This window comes from Trichoderma breve, chromosome 1 (assembly GCF_028502605.1).
Source record: "Trichoderma breve strain T069 chromosome 1, whole genome shotgun sequence".
Lineage (NCBI taxonomy): Eukaryota > Fungi > Ascomycota > Sordariomycetes > Hypocreales > Hypocreaceae > Trichoderma > Trichoderma breve.
The window spans coordinates 3,505,199-3,526,688 of NC_079232.1; the positions used below are offsets into that span (position 1 = coordinate 3,505,199).

At 49.6% G+C, this 21,490-nt stretch overlaps 5 protein-coding genes across 5 annotated transcripts; 2 read left to right on the forward strand and 3 right to left on the reverse strand.

Moving 5' to 3' along the window:
- Positions 1-48: 48 nt before the first annotated feature.
- T069G_01063 (elongation factor tu GTP binding domain-containing protein) lies at positions 49-3,442 on the reverse strand (the record flags this gene model as incomplete). Its single annotated transcript, XM_056168273.1, has 4 exons — positions 49-292; positions 384-2,362; positions 2,428-2,931; positions 2,999-3,442. The coding sequence occupies 4 exons, from the start codon at positions 3,440-3,442 to the stop codon at positions 49-51; spliced, it is 3,171 nt and encodes a 1,056-aa protein (XP_056033589.1).
- A 753-nt stretch (positions 3,443-4,195) lies between these two features.
- On the reverse strand, positions 4,196-8,495 carry T069G_01064 (mono-functional DNA-alkylating methyl methanesulfonate n-term domain-containing protein; the record flags this gene model as incomplete). Its single annotated transcript, XM_056168274.1, has 5 exons — positions 4,196-5,985; positions 6,053-6,372; positions 6,432-6,946; positions 7,018-8,154; positions 8,268-8,495. The coding sequence occupies 5 exons, from the start codon at positions 8,493-8,495 to the stop codon at positions 4,196-4,198; spliced, it is 3,990 nt and encodes a 1,329-aa protein (XP_056033590.1).
- Positions 8,496-14,713: 6,218 nt separating this feature from the next.
- T069G_01065 (rab-GTPase-TBC domain-containing protein) lies at positions 14,714-16,112 on the forward strand (the record flags this gene model as incomplete). Its single annotated transcript, XM_056168275.1, has 3 exons — positions 14,714-14,939; positions 15,009-15,188; positions 15,253-16,112. The coding sequence occupies 3 exons, from the start codon at positions 14,714-14,716 to the stop codon at positions 16,110-16,112; spliced, it is 1,266 nt and encodes a 421-aa protein (XP_056033591.1).
- Positions 16,113-16,464: 352 nt separating this feature from the next.
- Positions 16,465-18,585, reverse strand: T069G_01066 (vps52 / sac2 family domain-containing protein; the record flags this gene model as incomplete). Its single annotated transcript, XM_056168276.1, has 3 exons — positions 16,465-17,604; positions 17,660-18,054; positions 18,129-18,585. 3 exons carry the CDS (start codon positions 18,583-18,585, stop codon positions 16,465-16,467), a joined length of 1,992 nt encoding a protein of 663 aa, XP_056033592.1.
- Positions 18,586-20,389: 1,804 nt separating this feature from the next.
- Positions 20,390-21,310, forward strand: T069G_01067 (eukaryotic elongation factor 5A hypusine, DNA-binding OB fold domain-containing protein; the record flags this gene model as incomplete). Its single annotated transcript, XM_056168277.1, has 4 exons — positions 20,390-20,401; positions 20,684-20,950; positions 21,030-21,162; positions 21,240-21,310. 4 exons carry the CDS (start codon positions 20,390-20,392, stop codon positions 21,308-21,310), a joined length of 483 nt encoding a protein of 160 aa, XP_056033593.1.
- Positions 21,311-21,490: the final 180 nt, after the last annotated feature.

Here is a 21,490-nt window from a genome sequence, read left to right on the forward strand (position 1 = left end):
AAGATTCAATGTTCTTTTGTTTTTTATTCTCTTCCTACATCAACCGCTTTAGATATCAAACAGGGGCTTCAGCTTGATAATCAGCTGCCACTCCTCGTTGGTCACCTCCTTGCGGTAAAACTCCTTGAGGGTGTCAATGCTCTTTCGGGAAATCTGGCTGTAGAGCGTGTCGGCCTCTTCCAGGTGTCGGCCGTAGATGGGCTGGTGGCCACCCATTTCAATCTTGACGGCAACAGAGGGCTGGCCCTTTTTGCAGACTGGGATTTGCTTGTGATCTCGCTCGATAGATGTACTAAGAATATACTGCATCAGTAATTGAAAATGACAAAGGGGGGGAGAAAAGGGGTGAGGGGGTGTGGTTGCACGCGGCAATGAAAACTTACACTCTACCAAGGGCAACGACTTCTTTAGCACCTGTCGTGGGGTTGGTCTTGACAGCCGCAATCGGTGCATTGATCTTGAGCTGACCCTCAATGACATCCACGCCAATGACAATAGGAGCAGTCTTGTTGAAAATAGCAACCGGCTTCAGGACACAAGGGAAGACTGCCAGCATCTTGGACTCTTCCTTCTTCTTCTCCAGCATTTCATCCATGTGCTTGGTGAAGTTGTCAAACAAGTGGTAGATGATGTCGGCGGTGAAGATCTTGATTCCCTGATCTTCGGCGTACTGTTGAGCTTCTTTATCGACCTTGACATCGAAACAGAGCATCACAGCGTAGTCGGGCGCCTTCTCCAGCATGATACCACACTGCATCACATCACGCTTGTAAACTGGGCCGATACCGACGTTGGCGACGGGAATCTTGCAGTCCTTGAGGAAGTCAAGCAAGGCTTCCAGTGAACCAAGAGTGGAGGCTTGCACACTGACACCACGGCCAGAGGTCTCGACTCTGCTGAGAAGGTTTGCCAGATCGGACTCGACCTCGTCAACAATGTCATCTTCGTCATCGTCGGGACCGACGACCATCAGTCTGGAACCAGCAATGGCTCCTTCTAGGCCAGGAGCGCTAATCTTGACACCAAGAGCGGCCTTGACCTCCTTGTTGTGCACATACGCCGATTTGAGACGCAGTTCACGCAGCGGCGCTGGAGTCAGCAGAGCTCTTATATTTGTCACAATAGCACCTTCAGTACCACACAACACGATTCGGTCACCTTCTCTCAAGATACCGTTGGACAGGATGACATCAATGGTCATACCGAAACCCTCAATGGCCTTGACTTCAAGAACTGTTGCCTGCACCTCGGACAGATACATGAGAGAGCCAACCATACGCTCCTGGGTGAGCTGGAGGATAAGCTTCAGCATATCTGGGATACCCTCACCGGTGTGCGCTGATGTTGGCACAAGTGAGACGAACTTGGCCATGGACTTGTTCTGGTAGAAAAGCTCAGAGTTGAATCCCTGCTCGGCGAAAGCCAGCTTGGTCTGCTCTAGACGGTTCTTGAACTCGTTCTGGACGGCCTTGCTCTGAAGCGCCAGACTGTCCTGGAAGCCGTTGTTGTCAACCTTCTTCCATCCGTAAAGTCTGTCAATCTTGTTGAGCGCCACAATAAAGGGCGTTTTCCTCTCACGAAGCATGCGCATGGACTCCAAAGTCTGCGGCTCAAGTCCGTGCATGATGTCGACGACTAGGATAGCAATGTTACACAGGGATGAACCACGAGATCGGAGGTTAGAGAAAGACTCGTGGCCAGGGGTATCAATGACAAGGAGACCAGGCACCTTGAATTCGAACTCGTTGTCCTTGTTAACAACAGCCGTCTTTTGTCTGATGGCGTCGACGGGGAAGTATGTAGCACCAATCTGCTGGGTGATACCTCCGGCTTCGCCTTCCTGAACGTTGGTCTGTCGGATCTTGTCGAGGAGCTTGGTCTTTCCGGTATCGACGTGTCCCAGAATACAGCAGATGGGGGAGCGCAGGTTGTCCTTGGATCGGGCGGCCAGGGCGGCCTGGTGAGCCTTCTCTCGGCGGTCGGCAGCCTCCTTTTTGCGTTGAGCCTCGAGTTGCTGGGCCTTTGATACGGCCTCGTCTTCGGAGTCGTCTTCTTCGGAATCGCTTTCGTCTTCCTCCTCGTCTTCCTCCTCATCCTTTTTAGCTTTGGCAGCAGCCTTCTTCTCGGCCTCCTCATCGGAATCCGCATCCCAGCTATCCTTGACGTCCTCCTCTCCGCTGGCAGCAGCAGCAGCTTCCCAGTCATCCTCAACGTCGCTCTCTTGAGCAGCCTTGGAGGCAGCGGCCTTGGCCTCAGCGGCGGCCTTTTCCTTTGCAGCCTTTTCCTCAGCCTCCTTAAGGGCCTTCTCAGCTTGGATTCGAGCTCTCTCGGCGGCCTCAGCCAAAGCAGCCTCTTCATCCTTCTATAAATAGGGGAAATTGACCATTAGTGGCAGATATTGGTAAAAGTGAGGGAATGGCTTCTTACCTTGTCATTCTTGCCTCTCTTCTTCTTGCTGTCATATACCACCTTCTTCTTAGGTGCGCCCTCTTCTTCCTGAGGCCCAATCTTGATGCCTGCCGCAAGCATCTGTTGGAGCTTCAGCTCGTTTCGGGCCTTCTCCTCTTTCTGCGCCTTGGTGAGGAATTTGCCCTCCTTCTTGAGCTGCTCAATGCGCTCCTTTTCGCGCTGCTTCTTCAGAGCCTTCTGTTCTTCCCTTTTCTTGTTTTCCTCGGCTAGTCGCTTCTCCTCTTCTTCAGCCAAGGCCTTGGCTTCAGCTTCCATTCGGACAGCCTCCTCTTGCTTGCGACGCAACTCCTCCTGTTGCTTTTGAATCAGGGCAAGATGTGCCGGAATCTTCTTCTTTTTGCCTACTGTCTCGGCGGGAGCAGGAGCAGGAGCTGCCTCCTTTTCGGCTGCGGGCTCATCTTTAGCAGTCGTCTTTGCCGGCTCTGGGGCTTTCGCGGGTGCCGGAGTCTTCTTCTTCGCAGCCTAAATTCATCATCACGGTTAGAAGTCTGAAATAGCCAATGGTGTTGATAGATGGGGGATTTCGAACCTGTTCCTTCTTACGCTGCTTCTCACGCTCCTTCTTTAGCTTTTCCTTCTCTGCCTTTGTGAGTATCCTGCCGGGCTCCTCAAGGTCATCCTTGCCATCGTCCTTCGCAGCCGAGGCCGGAGCAGGCTTGCCCTTGCCACCCTTGCCTTTCTTCTGCGGCAGGGCAAACTCATCGTCGTCTAGAGATGCCTCAACCGGTGCCTTAGCAGACAGGTCCTCCGCCACGGGCTCAGGTGCCGGCTCCTCGTCCACAATGCCCTTCTTCTTGCGCTTCTCCTTGTTCTTGCGCAACATGGCCATCAGACCGCCGCCACCAGCGGCCTCGTCATCTTCGCCATTCTGCTCGGCGGCAGGAGGAGCATCACCAGCCGGGGCGATGCTCTCTCCCAATTCCGCCTCCCAGTCCTCCTGGGCATTCTTGTTCCCCTTCTTCTTCGGCGCCATGTTGGTGGTTTTTCGTCGGTGGTGGAAAGGGCGAAAAAAAGAGGAGGGGCAGTGCAATTAGAGAAGAAACCCTAGAAAATGAAATTCAACCCCGCAGTGATGAAGAAAATGGGGGAATGGGCAAAGATGGTTCTCCAAAAGGAAAAGAAGAATGGGAGAACAATGCAATGGGAGAAGAAAAAAAAAATCAACAGAAAAAAAACGGCCGGAGATAATACTGAGCTGTCCCGCACTAATCGCCCGCCACTTGTTCTGCCCGCCCGTAAATTGTTTGTGGTGGTTAGACGAAAGCCTTGTAAGTGGGTTGGCCTTTAGGCTTCGCTTTGCGGGGCAGATGGAGACTTTCTGCTTGGCATCTATTACTGTATATGGGACACGAAAGTTTGATGGCTTCACTGTTTGCTCTGGTCTGCGGCGTACGGAGTGTCTGTCATCTGCTACAGTTTTTTATGTTAATGCAGAGACGAGCAGATGTGTCCTTTGGAGCTATTCAGTGCTAACCAAGATATGTGCACATATGTGAATCACAAACTACCTAGTACCCACTCGAAGCAACGTTTGCACAAGTATTGGACCCTTCAACAAACAAGAGGGCTCAGATATACTTCTATTCTAGAGGCAGGATGATGACAAAAATCAACAGACTTACTTGATATCATCGCTTGTGAAAATATCAAAGACCAAAATCGTGGTCATATACAACACCAAGGCTGCTCATCCGTTTTCGCCTATACCTACAAAGTTGACAAGCCTTTACAATGCCGGCGAGACAAGAAACTTGATAATATCATAGCCCAGCTCAACGTACTTTTCTCGCCGCCTCGATTCGCCCTCGTTTTTGAACTCAGCAGTGTAGCTCCCTCCCCCAATAGCATCGAGGTGGCTGCAAAACAATGCAAAATTGGCCTCGGATCTCACAAGCCTTTCCAGAATGTGCAAAGTCAAACACCGTTTCAGCATGTCTCCGTCAATGTGCATCATCTTTGGACTTGGTTGCAAATCCGGATCCATGATATCGACCTTTTCATCGCGATGCAGTATGTTGAGTGAAACAATACCGCCTTTCCTCTGCGCCAATGTCTGGACCGTGAATAAGAATCGCCATAGCTCAAAGCTAAGCAGCGAAAATTGGCGCAATGTGCCGTCTAAGGAGACGCCAATGATATCAGATCCATCATGAGTGATCGGCAGTGTCCCATAGTGTCGTTGAGTATTGTCTACGAGCCATGGTGGCCTGCTGTGGGCTCGCGCGAATCTCCTCACTGAGGATGCTAGCATGCCCTCAAATACGACGTCAAGTTCCTTGTCCCGTTGCCCAAAGGGAACCCAAACCCCTGCGATGACACCTCCTTGGTCCGATATGAGAGTCAAAGGGAACCGACCGTGGCCGTCTGTCGGGTCACCGATGTCTATCATATGAACCGATCGCCTAGAGACCTGGTCGCCATGGATGAGCTCCATGGACTCTTCATCTGTTGCGGACTGGTAGTCAATGACTTCCAAAGAATGCAGAGCCGTCAGCGCAAAAAGCTTGCCCCTTGATACACGTAGAGAGATTGCTGGGGAATCTAGCTGGAATTCCTTCACAGGCTTCAGTTTTCTCTCCACAAGGTCGAGGACTTCCCAATGGAGTGTGCGGTCGACGCAGTATATCAGTCCTTCTGCGTCCCCTGTGATCGAGAAGATTTCACCAGGAAGACGTTTTTTATATCGTGTCCAGTATCTCAATTGTCTGCTGTCGGGCTCACCCGGGCGAGCATAAAACTTTTCCGTAGATACGATGATGAGCTCTCCGCCTTGTGTAGTTACGAGAATAAAGGGAAACGTCTTCCCATCTTTCTTGTATAACCATTCATGCAACCCGAATATCTTATCGCCGAGACGGCCAAGGCCAGAGATATACTCAACAGGGTTTCGATCCTTGTCGGTTGCAACGGAGATTATCAGTCCCGTCTCTGGGTCAATAAACAGCAGAGTGGACCTATCGTCCATAACCATCGCAACAACCAGACAGTTCAACGTTTGTGAGAATATAATTCTTGTTGGAGTACCCTGAATAGGAATAGACCTGGGCACATTTCCAATGTGAGGGCCGAAGTCAGCCATGAGCAGCCTTGAGCCAGCGAGTATTAGAAGGGATGTATGCCCATCTTGCCCAGAGAGATTTTGCGGGATCCTGTAAATAGAATGGATCAGAGGCGAGGGCATCGCCGGTTCGCTCGAATCTGTTGGCCATATAAAATGTTTGTTGGTAAATTTGCAATCCTCCGAGGAGAAGTTGCTAAGCAGGATCAGCTTGTTATCACAGCAAGCAAAAGCCGTCGACGTTCCAGTGTAGGGGATTGAGGACGGAAACACGTCAACCCGTGATCCTCCAATGACTTCAGAACTCCATATCAAATTGTCTGGAGATTGATCAGATATTCGAGCAGAGATAAGGCTTCCGCAGCGAGTTCCCAGAACAAGATCAACCTGGTCCGCGCCCTGGTGAGCCACCGAGATGCTCGTCAGTGCCTCGAGTTCAGCACCACCACTTTCGTCTACTGTCCATGTCAGTATCATGTCAATCCAAGTTCGTTGAAGCCATGTCAAACGGGGTGTAAGACGTACCATTGCTAGATGTGGTGATAGGTTTTGACACAATAGCCTCTCCAGATGTTGAGTAGATGGATATCCATGGTACCCCATTGTACATGGAAGCAGCGACAATGAAATTGTTGCTCGAGACGGCGAATATAGAAACGCATGTTACTTCGCCCTGTGCATCCCAACTCCCTATCATGGAAAAATTGATGCCCTCGGCCTTCATAGCATGCAGCCGAGAGACCTCTCCAACGTGCGTGGAGAATACGGCGGTATGTCCAATGCAAAAAGCATTTTCTGCAGTGGCATTGGGTATACCAAGGACTTCTGCAATGACACATCGCGAACTGGCCAGCAAGTCAGAATTACGGTCTAAAATCGCCACGAGCCTAACGGAACACCTTACCTTGTCGTAGGAGTAGCCACATTAATGGAAACTTCAGTAATTTGAACGATAGTCTCCGATACTTGAATAGTATGAAGAGTCCTGGACGCCAAATCGAACGGCGTGTCTTCGGCTGGTACGGCATCGACTTGATCCAGACTTTCTGAGAACCGAAGAACAACTGATGAATGAGGTAGTGCCAATAGTCCATAAAGCTCTCTCTCGTTGTTGCGCTGTGCTGTAAACGTCCATGCTTGTCTAATTGGCTCGCCCGTTTCGATATCCAGGCCAATCCGAGCCTGTATTCCCCATCTCCATTGTACTACACTTCCTCTGAGGCCCCGACCAGATGCGGTGAAAATGCTGTCTTGTTTGCGCATCTTGGTTTTTTTTTGCATTGTTGACCTGGACTGCGCTGTTTGAAGATCCGTATTGTTTCCGTGCCAGCTTGAGTATTCGTTCGTCGTTGTCATATCAACGACAGGAGACCAATTGGGGAGGATGCTAACTTGCTGGAGATCCTCACGAGGGGCGAGCTAAAAGGAAAGGAAATTTGCAATGTCAAAATAGCTCACGATATATCTGATACTGCTCAACGAGAGCTTACCTTCCAAATGCCGCCCGGGCCAGAGTCTCCGCCAATCATGAGAACGTCGGAAAAGATGTCATACGCCAACGTGAATGCCGTGTCAATATTGGCGCCTAGGCATCCAACATTGGTCACCGAAGGGAGCAGTTCAGTGGCGTCAATTTCGATATGAATAATTGCGCCATCTTCACGGGCTAGATAGATGATATCTGTTTTTTCAAAGTACTTCTTCCGGCGAAAGGGTCTTGCCCAGGCGACCCAGAGCGGCTCGCCAGTACCATGATACAACGGAGTGCGCGCAGGAGGCTGCGTCGGCAACGATTCGAATTCCGGCGAGCCTGAAAGCGCATACTTTACAATTCCGATATGGAACTGGGAAACAGCGAAAAAGGCTGTTTTGAATCTGATCGGAATAAGCAGCAATGGCATCCTATGCTCCTTAGGCAGTCGGGTGCCTGTCCTTTCTTCGGCAAAAATGAGCTGGAGGTCTTCGCCTAGCTCCCATTCATACGTTGCCATTCGGGAAACAGGGGGTCCACGACTCCTCTCCCTTCGAGCCACGATTAAGATCAAGATGATATGATAGTCATCCTCACGGCGAGGGAACAAGAACTCCAATTTGTGGATGGCTCCGCTCACAGCACGGATGCGTATGGATCTGATGGGTTCGATAGACCCTAGTTCTGTGTACTGGGCGTTGAGCTCTGACAATGGTTCCAACTCGTAGACCACGAAGATGCCCTCTGGACTCGCCGCAGCCATATATCGCGAAGATGGGTCCACGGCAAGCTGATATCCCAAGTAAGGCAGTAGCCGCGGGTTATCATATTTGGTTATGACAAATTCTAGCGTGTGGTCAGGCCCCTCTCTGAGAAAGAGGAAAAGCAGCTGACAAGACTCTAGCATCAATACGAGCAGCTGTGGTGGAAGCGAGCGACTTTGGAGGTCATTAAAAATCCCATGTGCACCAGGAGACAGCGGAGAAGACGGCGGCTCTGGTTTGACGGCAACGCCGTACGGGTCATCGTCCAAGCCATGCTCCAGGTTGTCGCCGAGAACAACAGCGTTTCGAATTCGGAAGCCAAAGTCAGACTTGCGTATAACATCATGGACCTGGCCATCTCTCCCAAGTTGACTGATTTGGATGAAATTTTCCTGATAGATGTCAGCCAGAGAAGCGATGGGATAGTATCAGAAACCCCACGGCTAGCCTAGGACAATGTGACTTGGACGCAGTAGAATAGCTTGTCATGACGGAGGAGACTTACACCAATGAAGGCAATATCATTGTGAGCGCTAGAGCGCAGTCGAACGGGAAGCACCCATCGAACTACAGGGCTTTCAACAATGGTCTGGGATAGAATACCGCAGGCGGGTGGCTGTGGCAGAGGTTCAGAGGCCAGCTGTGGTGCGGCAGAAGCCTTCAAGGCAGCTTGTAGGTTGACAGTTTCGGTAACCCATTCACCATCTCGCAGAACTCTAGTTTGGAAGGCCATGCTGTGATTATCTTATCGCAACATCATCCAGGACGGTGAGAAGATAGGGGGGACTAGGCGAAGCAAGTGACTCAAGATCGGTGCAACTCTCTTTCTGCTTACACTAATCAACTAGGACGGCGGATGGTTGGAATGAGCGTATAATATCAGGACAAGTCACACAGCCAGAAGCGCATTTTACTTGTTGCTTTGACTCAGTGGGACAATGTCGTGATCATATCGGCCAACGACTAGATATAAGGCGAATAGTGATGCTAGTGCAAGGCCGGGTTGAGCTTAGGCACTCTCTGATGACGCCGATGTTGGTACGTGCAGTGCTCACAGCGTTTCTCGATCTAACTGAGAGGCGATGAAGGCGCTTATGTCTGGTCTTGAAGAGAACATTTACGCCAAGCCAAAGGCAGCGGTTCGGGCTAGAAGCGACAGAGTGAGCGGTTTTCAGGCGAGTCACGGCTAAACCAGGCGAGATTTTCGGAAGAAGGAAGAAAGAGGAAGCCCAAAGAGAGAAGCTGGCCAAAGGATGGATGAGAAAAGCTGGAGGCAGCAGCTTGGAGGTGCAGAGGAAGAGCTCACTGGTGGCTGGCCTAAGCAAGATGGGTAACGTCAAAAACAGACCAAAGACGTCTCGGCCAACATGTACCAGCTACAGAGGTACCGTGCAACTCGGGTTACTTACGGAGCAGAGTACCTAGGAGGAATTGGCTACAAGCAACGGCCAAGGTGCGCCCGCAAGTACCAGAGCTATTCCTCAAGGACGGCATCAAAGTGCCAGAGCGACGAAGAAGCTGTCTGCCATACACTAACAATGTACCTCGAGCTGTACAAAATGTGGAGTGGGGCCGCGGTTGGGTGCGTGTATCCACCACTCGACGCTACCCACTCTCTTGTACTGCACCAACATCAACTACAGGCAGTACCAATACTAAGCGATACATGGGTAAATTTGATATATGACTCGGCTCTGAGCCTGGCTCATCTCAGTGTACATATTCAGGAATATTTGTCGGCTGTTGCAGACATAGAATTGGTTGGTTATAAAGCCGGTTGTCTTCAGTATCGTTCAAAGCTGAACAACCGACTTGAGCGGGAGAACCAAATTTCATGTGTAATTGGGCACATCTATATCTGTCTACTAACTTAGTATGCAGTAGTAGGGATGCAGACAAAATCCTCCCCTCACATACAGGATCTAGTAGAAGCAAAGCAAAGCGGTCAGCTGTGTCCTCTTTGTTATATATACCAGTTCCCAAATGCTACCTAGTACGATCCTTCGATAGTACGTATTCCCGTGGCTATATGTATGTCTCAGGTGTGAATGCCACCAGAATGCCAAGAGGCAATACATGTCGTAAATCGTGACCAGCATATCCCTGACAAGCTGACCTCCATAATTGTATATTCGTAGAGTAAGGTAGCCTTGAAACGGTCTCTAAAAGCAAGTACCTCGGGGTTGCCTATATAACTACAGTTGCTAGCACTCGAGTCAGCCTCTCACATTGACTAGTTACCGTATCGGGCATCTAATTTGGGAGAAAATTCTTGTGGCTCGAGTTCAAGTTTACTGACTTAACCAGATCCATTCAAATACGGGTAACAAACACAGATAGCTATCTGTTCTCATTTACTGAAAAGACACAAGCATTAGTCTCTTTTCTTGCATTGGAAGAGTGATCAACAGCGTGGCAAGTGGATAAAAACAATGCTACGACACGCGGTCTTTGAATTGTAAGTGAGGGTTTTCTTGATTTATGGTGTAAAACACGGGTTTAGCCGCCACGTTGTGGGTAGTGACGGGTCAGATTTGGGCTTAAGGGGGGGCACATCATAGGCCGAATGCTCACTTATAGAATCTCCATCATTCGATTCGACCTTTCCTACAGCACTCCCTTTCCTCCCTTGGCTAATTTGATCCCATTGCTACAAAGTACATGCAACTTTGAACAGGCAATCCATGGACGTGGGGTCTTTTCTCCCTGATTTCCCTGCCACCCTCAATGATGAACGTGGCACGAGTGAACGGAGCCTTTATGCATGCCCCTCCTCATCCTTTCTTATCACTGACTGAGAGGTAATAGTCAAAGAGTGTCTCTCTGGTCTCCTTGCAGAGATCTCGAGTCATGCATACATATACTGTTGCAGTACATCTCGGCTACTTCGCGTAACCAAAGATAGGATCTTGAAAAAGCAGTTATTAGCTTTTCCACAGATATCTTAAATAACCATGAGAATTATTAATAGATTTGCTACATACGACTGTCGAACCCGACTAAATAAACTGGTCATAGACATTTGGACACTATCGAAAGAGTCTTTTCAAATTTATTTTAGTACCCATGCTGTACTCCATTTCTCAAGCATAACTGTATGTATGTAGCAAAGGTAACTCATCCATGTCTACATGGACTTGGCATTAATGGAAGTTTTGGGATCATGTTTCAATTAGAGAGCTCAGGGGGTGGGAGAAAACAAAATATTTGTTCACCCAAAGACGTGTTAGACTGCCTAAGCCTAGAACCATTCACTTCCACCCTACCGAAAACCAGGACCAATCGTTTACATAGTGGCTGTTGACTAGACATTGCGCGTATATGTAGGAATGCAGCAGCATATATGCAATGAGACATCAAGTATGACGGCGCTTGTCACATATAAGGTAGGGTAGCACTGCTAAATTTCTACTTCCATTAACATCAATTATTAGCTATGAATCTACCACTCGCATCTAACATGGGCCGATGAGCACCGTCTCTTGAATCTCTTCACATCTCATCATGGCTTCCTATGGAGACTATTGCCAACCACTTGCTGCAGCCTTCCCTGGCCGTCTCCACTCGGTGAGCAACGAGACAAGGATCTGAAGCTCAAAGGGTGCAGAGCCTGGCCAACCAGCGGCTCCCATTGGTGGGTCTTTGTGAGAAGACGGGCTTTCCGCGTTGTTGTGGTTTAAACCTGGTTCCCTGCCTACCAGCCTTTAGAAATGCAAGTATGTCGCCATATTCAAGTAGTCACAGTACTAAGGCAAAACTTGGGTTGCTGAAGAACATTTGGACATAGTGTACGTATGAGGCACACTAGGAATTCCATGAAAGACAGGGCAGCTTTCAATGATTAACTAAGTAGAAGCCTTGATAAAGTCTCCCAGCTTTGGATTAACGCTGCGAAGATTCTTAGCCCAACATCTGTGGATTTACGTACCTAGGTAGATACTCGGTTTAGTTGTCTCATGTTTTTTTTTTTTTTCACATCCACCACATGGGCCTCTAAGAACTAATATTACTTGGTCATGTATACACCCAAGCTTATATACCCTTACTGCCACTCTCCGACCTCCCGTACTTACTAAATAACAACATTGCTATAAGAATTGTAATTTTGATACAGAAGATTGAGGACGCTGATTCTCCGCTTTACAACCTTCAACAGCTCCTATTTCGGAATTGGTCGACGACCTGATAAAACAAATATTACCAAGATATAAAGGAATTCTGCAACACTAGGTCGCAAAGCATGCAACAATTCTTATTGCGTTATCCAGCCATTCAGTCAGCCTGCCTGTCATAGTCACCAAAATATTATCTTTCACATCCGCCTTGACAATCGAAGCCACGGGCCCCTATTTCTCCTTACTACATATAAGGTATCAAAGCATCTAAAGCATCTCCAACTTCATATTCGCTATATTATACTATCTAAGTTCTATTGCATTAACTTCTTGAACCCTCCTGTCAGCTGTAGAAAAATGCGAACAATTCGAGGCTCCCCACCACGCCCACACGATACCTGCTGTTGCAGCCATTCATCTGCCAATCCCTCAAACCCAATCCCCCCTTTCTTCCATTCCTCCATCATATCAACCCATCTGCCACTCTCCGAGCCCTGCCTCCATTCAGCCATCTCCTCGTCAATCACCATCTTCCCCAACTTACCACCTGCTATTACTAGCAATGCTGCAACCGTCTGCTTCAATACGTCTGTTCCACGACATCTCCCCCACTCAGCCTCTCTCCTACCCGATTTCCGGTCATCCCTTGATATAGGTTGGCATACTGCTACCGGGAACCTACATGTCTGGCAGGTTCCGTAGCCTTCATCTGCCTCTTTATCTTCGCCCTCGTCTGCATCTGCATCTGTCCCTTCTTTCTCTTCTCCATCAAGACCCGATAGCTTGTTCACCAACGTTGTAAATCTCTCAGACTCATTCCACATCTCACATACTCTCGCCGAGTGTGTATAGCATGACTCGCTCCAAGCATATGCCCTGCATAGCTGGCACTGGATTGCTCCCTCGCCCCATTCCTGAATCCTTGCCTAAACCGCCCACCAGTATAAATCCATATCCTTATAGCGCTTTAGTTCCTCTGCAGCATCGTCCAGAGCATCTTTAATATATCTTTCATATGCAGAGTTAATATCCACCTTCATCTTCTCCCTTCTATACCGCTTCTGCTTCCTTCTTACTGCTGCCACGTAGTTAGCAGTCGAGTCCCAATCATCCCACTGCTGCAGGCTTAATGCGTTTAATTCGACCTGCCGCCTCTCTATTGCTTTGAGCACCCATGCTTCTTCCACCGCCATGTCCAGCTGGTAAAACACCCGCAGCATAATCATCACCTACCGCGAATCCCACCACATCGGCGACATAAGCCATTTGCCCACTTCTAGCCCGCCCAGGACCAGCTTGCTGTTAAACTGGGTTCAGCTGCCGTCTTGCCAAATCTTTACTTATTGTAGAAAAGTCATCCCAGACAGCAGCTAAAACGTTAACATCGCTAATATTGCATATACTACCACTAGGTAGAACCTGCACCACTCATCGTCTATCCGATGCCATGCCCTGTCATCCCCACGCCGCTCGCCCTCTCCGTCTGTTTTCTCCCACATAGGACATCGAGATCGCGGTAAGCAACACCCGCCGCACCACGGAACCTCTCCGTAGCCTCCAATTCCTCTGTCTTCAATATCAACTAGTGCTTCCCGAAGACGAGACTCAATAAGGCATGCCATCTCCTTCGCCAGCCTTTGGCAGTCAGACATTACGTAGTTGTTGCAGGTTATATCTCGGTAAAGAAAGCAAAGCGGGCATCTGACAGCCCATCGCTCTAGCTGTTGCTGAAACGCCATCCCGCCATCGTCAAGCCTCCGGTCATCCTACCAATCTCTCCACCTCCTGGGGTCTTGCCGCCTCATTTCCGGCTCGAGGAACCACTCATACCATTTATATAAATCATCCTCTAACCACGCCCCAATTGGCTTAACCATTTTATAGTGAATCAGCGAGTTTTCCAGTGCGCCTTACAACACACTGCTTGCACGTGCCGATTCGGGTGATTGTTATATAAGAGGGAGCTCTCGTAACGGATGATGGCGATAAAGTTGCTGACGCTGGTGAGGATAATTTAAGCTCTCTCTAGTCTCCTCTCTTCCATCTTCTATCAATAGTCGCCCTAATGCCGTGCTGGAGTTGGCATCTGCTTGTGTACCTGCGGATGAGCAGCCAGAGGAATAAATCGATGCAAGAGTTGTCTTTGGGCGTTTATTTGCCTTAGGGAGCTGCTCCTTATCTAATGCCCGTTTAAGCATTGTTACCTCCTGGATTGGCTATCGCGGTCTATTATTTATTATTTGGCTTAGTTGATTTTTTAAAGAAAAAAGAATCGCGGATATGTTGTTGCTTCTTAAGTGTTGAGAGAAGAAAGTCGGTCAGTAACATGATTAAATGGCAAATCGGCTATTATTACTAGGTAATAAATACCCTTACCCTAGTAATTAAGCTATACCTTAATATAGGGCAGATATAGCTTGATATCCCTGTATTAGATCAAAGATAATCACCTGTCTACTTACAGACGGGTTCAATCCGAGACTCCTGCGGTTGGGCAGCTTTCATAAGGCCCAAGAGACCCAGATTACATGGATATGAGATACAAGTACATGTTATCCACATGCAATTGTAATTGTGCCCAACCAAGTATTTGCCATCCGATAAGTATATAAAAAATCATTGTATTTGGCAGTATATAACGAAATGAAAAGGAAATGCGTATACGTTGTTAATTGATGCTGTTATAGTATGTAGACCGGTGGCTGCTTGTTTTACATGTGACCCGCCAAAACACAATGTACTTACTACAGTAGCTCCAACGAGCAAGCAAACGTCACGTCACCAGCACTAGCCCGATTCAAACCTCCCAAGATCAAAAAGCACCCAAATCTAGCACATGAGCCTGGACAAAGAGCTGGTCGATCCCGCTGGCCGCGACGATGAAGATGACGAGCCTGTTCCTGTTGCCCCAGAGGAGCCCACCGACGACCTCAACTCGCCGGCCGCCGCCCTGAAGACGAGCGAGATCCTGGCCGCCTGCACATGGAGAGATGCCACGCGCCTGAGAGCTCTCGCCGAGTCGGACGGCGGCCTGCTTGCCGATTCGCTTCGTCAGGCTGCCTGTATGTCTTTGCCTCTGACCATTTCCCTTCTTCTGAATACGTTCGCTAATAAACCATCTGTCTACATAGGGCCCATCCTGCTTGGCCTGACCCCCCCTGCCGACGAAAAGGAACACCAAGGCGACGGCACGCGCGCAGCAGATGCCGATGCTGATGCCGCTGGTGGTCATTGGAAAGAGTTGCCGCGCCACAGGGATGAGGACCAGGTTCAGCTCGACGTAAACCGGTCCTTTGTTCATTACCCTAGTGGTATGCTTCTCCTATGTCGTATAATACCACTCGATTGATGTATAAAAACTGACACCCTTTATAGACCAGTCTGAACCGGAACTACACAAACGGAAACAAGAGCTATCAGATCTCATCGTCGAGGTCCTTCGCCGATACCCATATCTTTGCTACTTTCAGGGATACCATGACATCTGCCAGGTATTCCTGCTCGTCCTAGAGCCAGCATTCAGATCGCCTCTGGTCGCTCGGCTCTCCATTCTACGCATCCGCGACTTCATGCTGCCCAGCCTCAGCGCCACAACCGCACAGCTAAGGCTCCTGCCCGACATTCTCGCCCGCGCGGATCCCGAGCTCCGGCGGCACCTTTCTAGCATAGAGCCTTTCTATGCGCTCGCCGGCACGCTCACCATGTACGCTCACAGCATAGAGCGGTACAGGGACATCGCCAGATTGTTTGACGTCATCCTAGCCCGGGAGCCTACGTTCTCCATATACTTGTTTGCTCAGATTGTCATAGACCGCCGCGACGAGATCTTTGAGATTGACGAGCCTGATATGCTTCAAGTCATTCTCGGCAGGGTCCCGCCGGAACTGGATCTAGATGACCTGATCAAGAAATCCGTAGACCTGTTCGTTCGCCATCCCCCAGAGACGCTCCGATCGTGGTATCAAATATCGGCGTCGAGCGCGCTCAAGACTTGTAGGGACGTCGATGATAGCACACGACAAACGCTAGAGGATGGACACCATTACTTTGAGAAGCAGGTCAAGGAAATACAGTGGCAAGAGCTGAGAATTGGGGTCAGAAGGAAGATGTGGATGTACAGGCGTCCGGTCAAATTCATTGGAGCAGCCATCATGGTCGGAGTTGTGGCATTCTATCTTCGGCGAAACCCTACTCTTGTCCAGTACATATGGTCCCTCTTCCCTGGCCAGCGGTAATCTTGTCGTTTACATAGAGGGTACAGCTGAACGAAACATAAATATATCCAATCATATAGGTTAATTGCACGAGGGAGAAAGGACGGACAGGAAATAAATAAAAAGACAAAAAAGAATCCGCTATAGTATTTACAAGGGCTTGGTTGTGTCTAGAGTGACTAAGTTTTCTGCAGATGTGCCTGTCTAATTATTCAACCCCTGTCCCGTGAACATGCTATGCCTCCTGACGCCATACAAATAACTGAAGCTAGAATCCAACCCTGGTTTTCATGACAATGCCTCAATCCAACGCTTACTTGCGTCATTATAAATCATAATTTTTGGGGGAAGGCAGCGGCGTAAATATGTACATCTATGATTCACCCTGATATGTCTGTTTCAGCTCTTCAAAATGTTCTTGCTGTTCCTGCGCCAGCTTCCCCGCTTCATCGCCAATGATGGTGAGAATCAGAGAATAATTGTTATATAGGAACCGCTCGCTTTTCCTCGTATCACCATGCGACTGCGCCTGTCGAGCCAAGAAGGCTTCAACTTCGGAGCGCAAACGGCGAAGACTAGCTACGACGGGCTCATCGTCGCCCGCCTCTGTGGACAGAGCCAGAAAGCCGTGGAGCAGCTGCCCAAACCGCTGCGTGACCATGTGCGGCGCGGCCGACATCTTCATCTGATCGGCCTTGGCCAGTTTCGCAGGAGCAGCATTGGTCAACAGCCGGACGGATTCGCAATGGCGGTCCATGATGACCTGCAGCCGCGGCCAGAGCAACATGTTGGTGCCGTTGATGTAGCCGTCCACGGCAGGTACTTTTCGCCTCTGGAGGTCAAAGGCAAAGTGCTGGTTGAGTCGGATGCAGAGAAGAAGTCCCAGAGCATCGAAGCTCTCGCTGACGAGCGTCTTTGAAAGCACCCTGCCAACCTCAAAAGTCGGGTCAAATATGTAGTTGAAGTTTTTGGATATCTGCGAATAAGACAAGGCGGGTGCGAAGAAAGCCGCCAAGAAGGTATATTCGGCCGTGGCATTGTCGATGAGAGCCAGGTTGAAGTTTCGAAAGGGTACTTCCAGGTAGTGAGTTGATTGATCCTCCTCCGCCAGATATGATGAGATAGCCGAGGTGCTCTTTGTTCGTAACATGTCAATCCGGCGCCCGAGATTGAATGCGTCGTGCGGCGGGCCAGCAACACGGCTGCTCGACAGGACAGCAGTTTTCCTTGTTGCATCCTCTTGCCCCAAGACGTCATTTTTATCCAGAATATGAAGCTTGAGCTTGGCCAAGGCCCTCTCGTAGCGTGTGAATTGATTTAGATAGTACCAGCGCATCGTATTCATATACGCCTGTGAGATTTCTTCCGCAAGGGCGGCATGATGCTTATGCAGAAACGTATAGAGATCCTTGAACTTAAGGAAGTTCTGCTGCTGAATTATCTGGGCATTGATGTGAGGCGACCGAAGAGCCTTGATCTGGGCAACGAGAAAGTCTCGAATGCGCTCTACAGCCTGTGATGCTACATGTTAGTTGATTCCGTAGCCAGCTACAGGCAAAGGACCGCACCTTTAAGATTAGCTTCTCTAAGATAGGGCCAAGCTCCTCGCTGGCTTTGCCCTGTTGTGCTCCAGACAGCTTCTTAATGGCCGAGGCTCTTTTATCCACCTCATTCAATGTTTTGGCCCACAGCTCGTCGATATGGCCCGTCGTTATCCTGGAAATCGTATCGGGTGACACGCTCAGCTCTTCCACCAATGGGCCAAGCGCCTTTTCGATTCGTTTGCGGTTCTCTAACCTTCTGCTCAAAGCACTGGAGCGTGACTGCAGTGTTTCAATGTCAGCCGATACGGTGGAAAGGTCATTGCGAAAATCGGCGAGATTCATCTCGACCGAGTTCAGGATGTCGTCGCACGCAACAATGGACCGGTGCAAGGCGTCAAACCGGGCCTTGTCTTCTTCGTCTACAATTGGTAAGTTAGCAGAGAATACAGCCAGTATAGCTTCATATTACAGCCATAGGCATGGCGTGACGCACATTCGCTCGCGCTCTGCGGCCGGCGCAGGCTTGTGGTATCTTGGTCGAAGCTCCCGGCGGCCAGCTCCTTTAGAGACAGTCCGCCGAAATCGACGTCAAATGTCAGATCCTCCGCAGTAATCAGGCTTGCCCTGCTTTGGGTCTTGCCCACGACCTCGGAATCTGCTGCCAGCAGCTTCTCCAAGACGTCCACCGAGTCCGGAGCCTGTCCGGGCTGCTGTCTCGCATCTGAGCCATTGGGCTTGCGGGACGACGCCAGCAGCGATGTCGTAGAGTCGCTTGACACCAAGGAGAGAGACGAGCCGCGCGGGGAAGGCCCTTGTCTCTGCGATGTGATGTAAGGGCTGAGAGTGCTCGATGTCCTTCGTGGCAGCGGCGAGTTGTGTCGGCTGGTGATCTGGGGAGTCGAAGGGCCGGACGCGCTGGCTTGGGTTGCTGCGAGACGGTCGAGCCACATGATGCGCTGCCAGAGTCGGAGATGAGGTTATCGATTGGTGAAGAGAGGGCGTCTCGTGATCATGACCGTCTCATGGCTTTGTGGAGGTGGTTTGAATGCCAGATTGTCACTGGTGATTCGGTGGATGGCGGGTAGCTGTGCTGTATGTGAGCATGAGCATGAGCATACAGGTAGCATGTACTCGCAACTGTCGCTGCTAGCTGTACTGTACTCCGTATTACAGAGTGAGACGCTGCGAGGCTATGCCGATGCGCTGGTGGAGACGAACTTGGGGCAGTCAATTAGCGCCATGATTGGTGAAGGGGGGCGCTGTAGCAGCAATCAGCAAGCGCTGAACAGGATACGAAGAATCCATGGATGGACAATTATAGAATTGGTTTCCATATCAGAGAGAATTGATTTCTCTAGATGTGTGGATTAAGTGTTACATCTCAGTACCTACCCATCTATGTCAGTATTCTTGTCATCTTTAATGAGATACTCCCCTATTTGATGCTGTCAATAAGTGCTTCACGAAAAGAAGTCGGTTGCAGCCATTGCCAAGCCTCATTTACCCAGAGGCCTCAGTACGAGTATCCAGTACCTTAGTTCCTATAGAGGCTGCAAGCTTACGCCACCACAAATCTGTGCTCACAATTGGAAAGCAAAATGCAGTTGCAGTGAGTCAACCGGAACAGCATAAAGACAAAAAAGGGTTGAGAAAGACAAGACTCTGAGCCTGGCTGTTACAACGCAGCAACCGCGGGCTCATTGGCTCCAAGCTCCGAGCTCCAAGAATACACGTACCGCCTGTAGGGGCCTTGTGCAGATTCATCTGTCGACGACATTGAAACATCACGCGACTAAGAAGAGGTCGGGGTACCATGCCATGCAGCGGAAATACGCGAGACACGGTGTACCAGAGCTCTTGCTGCCAGCTCACATTTAAACTTTGGTAGAGCATTGCAGATGTTGCTCCTTTTGGGGAGGAAAAGCCCTATTAGCACTAAACCTTCCAGTAATACCCGTAGTTGCAGGTACCTCAGCTACATATTGTACATGTAGTAGTACAGAGGTACTCAACTCGCACAGATTGCTGTGGTTACTTTTGCAGCTCTCATGGACGAGTGCAGCAGAAGTACCAGCTCGGTAAAATAGATCAATGCATCATGTCAGGCGGTTTGCAGATTCGGGATGCGGAGTTGTGTGTGATCATCTCCCTTGTGCCGAGCTCATGCAGCCTCCCCTCCCCAGAGGAAACCACCTCAGCTAGCTTGAAGAGAAGCCGACAGAGGTACATACCAGCTACTTTAAGAAGTCATCGAGTAAATAATACGATTGCAAAAAATAGCTAAATAATCAATAAAAATAAGATACTGTTTCGGAGAGCACACCTGCACTGATTCAAGAGTCCTCCCCCCTCAAGTAATGGCTCGTGACAGTGCTTGTGTCCTGCTTTTTTGGAAATGTTCCGCCCTAATAAGGCTGGCGGGCGGGACGAAAAAAAAAAAAAGAGCACCAAACCTTACCGGTTGGGCAAAAAAAAGGTACTAACTTGCTCCCTCCAAAACGGGTGCAAACCGTGTCCCACAGTCGCTCAAGCACCATTAACGCCAGGGCCAATCACACAGGCGAAAAAAAAATTCAGGTAACGCACCTTTTCTTCCCCCTCCGTCCACCCTTTGCTCTTCTCCTCTCACCTCTCAATTTCTCCTCTCCACATACTTTCAATACTCTCCACTGTCCTTTTGTCTGCCACGCAGACTCTCTCCGACTTCCTTCTCTTCGCTTCACGACAAGCTCGATTTTTGCGCAATCCATCACCATGTCTGAGGAGGTAAGTCCATCGTCTGCTTCTGTTGCGCTGCCTCTGCGCAAAGGAAAAAAAACACCCCGCAATCATCTTGGCTGCCCCTCGACTGAGCGACACCCCACATCACAATATTGCTTTTTTTTTTTTTTTTTTTTTTTTGGTTGCGAGATTCGCCAGATGAGATTCTGCGTCCCAAGATCGCCCCGTCTACAAGATCATCAGCATCAAATCACCTAATAAAACTGCAATCTTTTCGCACTCGCTTCATCACAAACTCTAAACGCTAACCAATTCGTCCACCTACAGCATGATGTTACCTTCGAGTCCGCCGACGCCGGCGCGTCTCTCACCTACCCCATGCAGTGCTCTGCTCTGCGCAAGAACGGCTTCGTCGTGATCAAGGGTCGCCCGTGCAAGATCGTCGACATGTCCACCTCCAAGACCGGCAAGCACGGTCACGCCAAGGTCCACCTTGTCGCCCTTGACATCTTCACCGGCAAGAAGTACGAAGATCTCTCTCCTTCTACCCACAACATGGATGTCCCCAACGTCACCCGTCGTGAGTACCAGCTGGTAAGTAAATTATGCTCCCCAGATGGAACGTGGAAGAAGGAAAAGAAAAGAGTCGAGCTTTACTAACATGATTCCGTAGCTCGACATCTCTGACGATGGTTTCCTCTCCCTCATGAACGACGACGGTGACACCAAGGATGATGTCCGCATGCCCGACGGCGAGATTGGTGAGAAGATCAACAAGCTCTTCAAGGTTGATGAGAAGGACACCAGTAAGTTACTATTCTCTCCCCTTTTTAAGCGTCCAAGAGTGGTATGAAAATGGAGAGTATTCTAACCCAATTCGCAGACGTTGTTGTCCTTACCTCCATGGGTGAGGAGGCCGCCATTGAGGCCAAGGAGGCTCCCAAGCAGGGTTAAATTAAATCTCAACTCCCCCACCAAATGAGCAATACGAAGATTTAGGATTTGGTTATAGCCCCTCGTCACCTCTTTTCCTCCCCCACCTCCAGGCGTTTATTACGGCCGTCGTAACATCGAATATCCTTGGCTTGATGTATGGGTCGTTGCGTTCGAAGGTTGATGGATGGGATTTCTCTG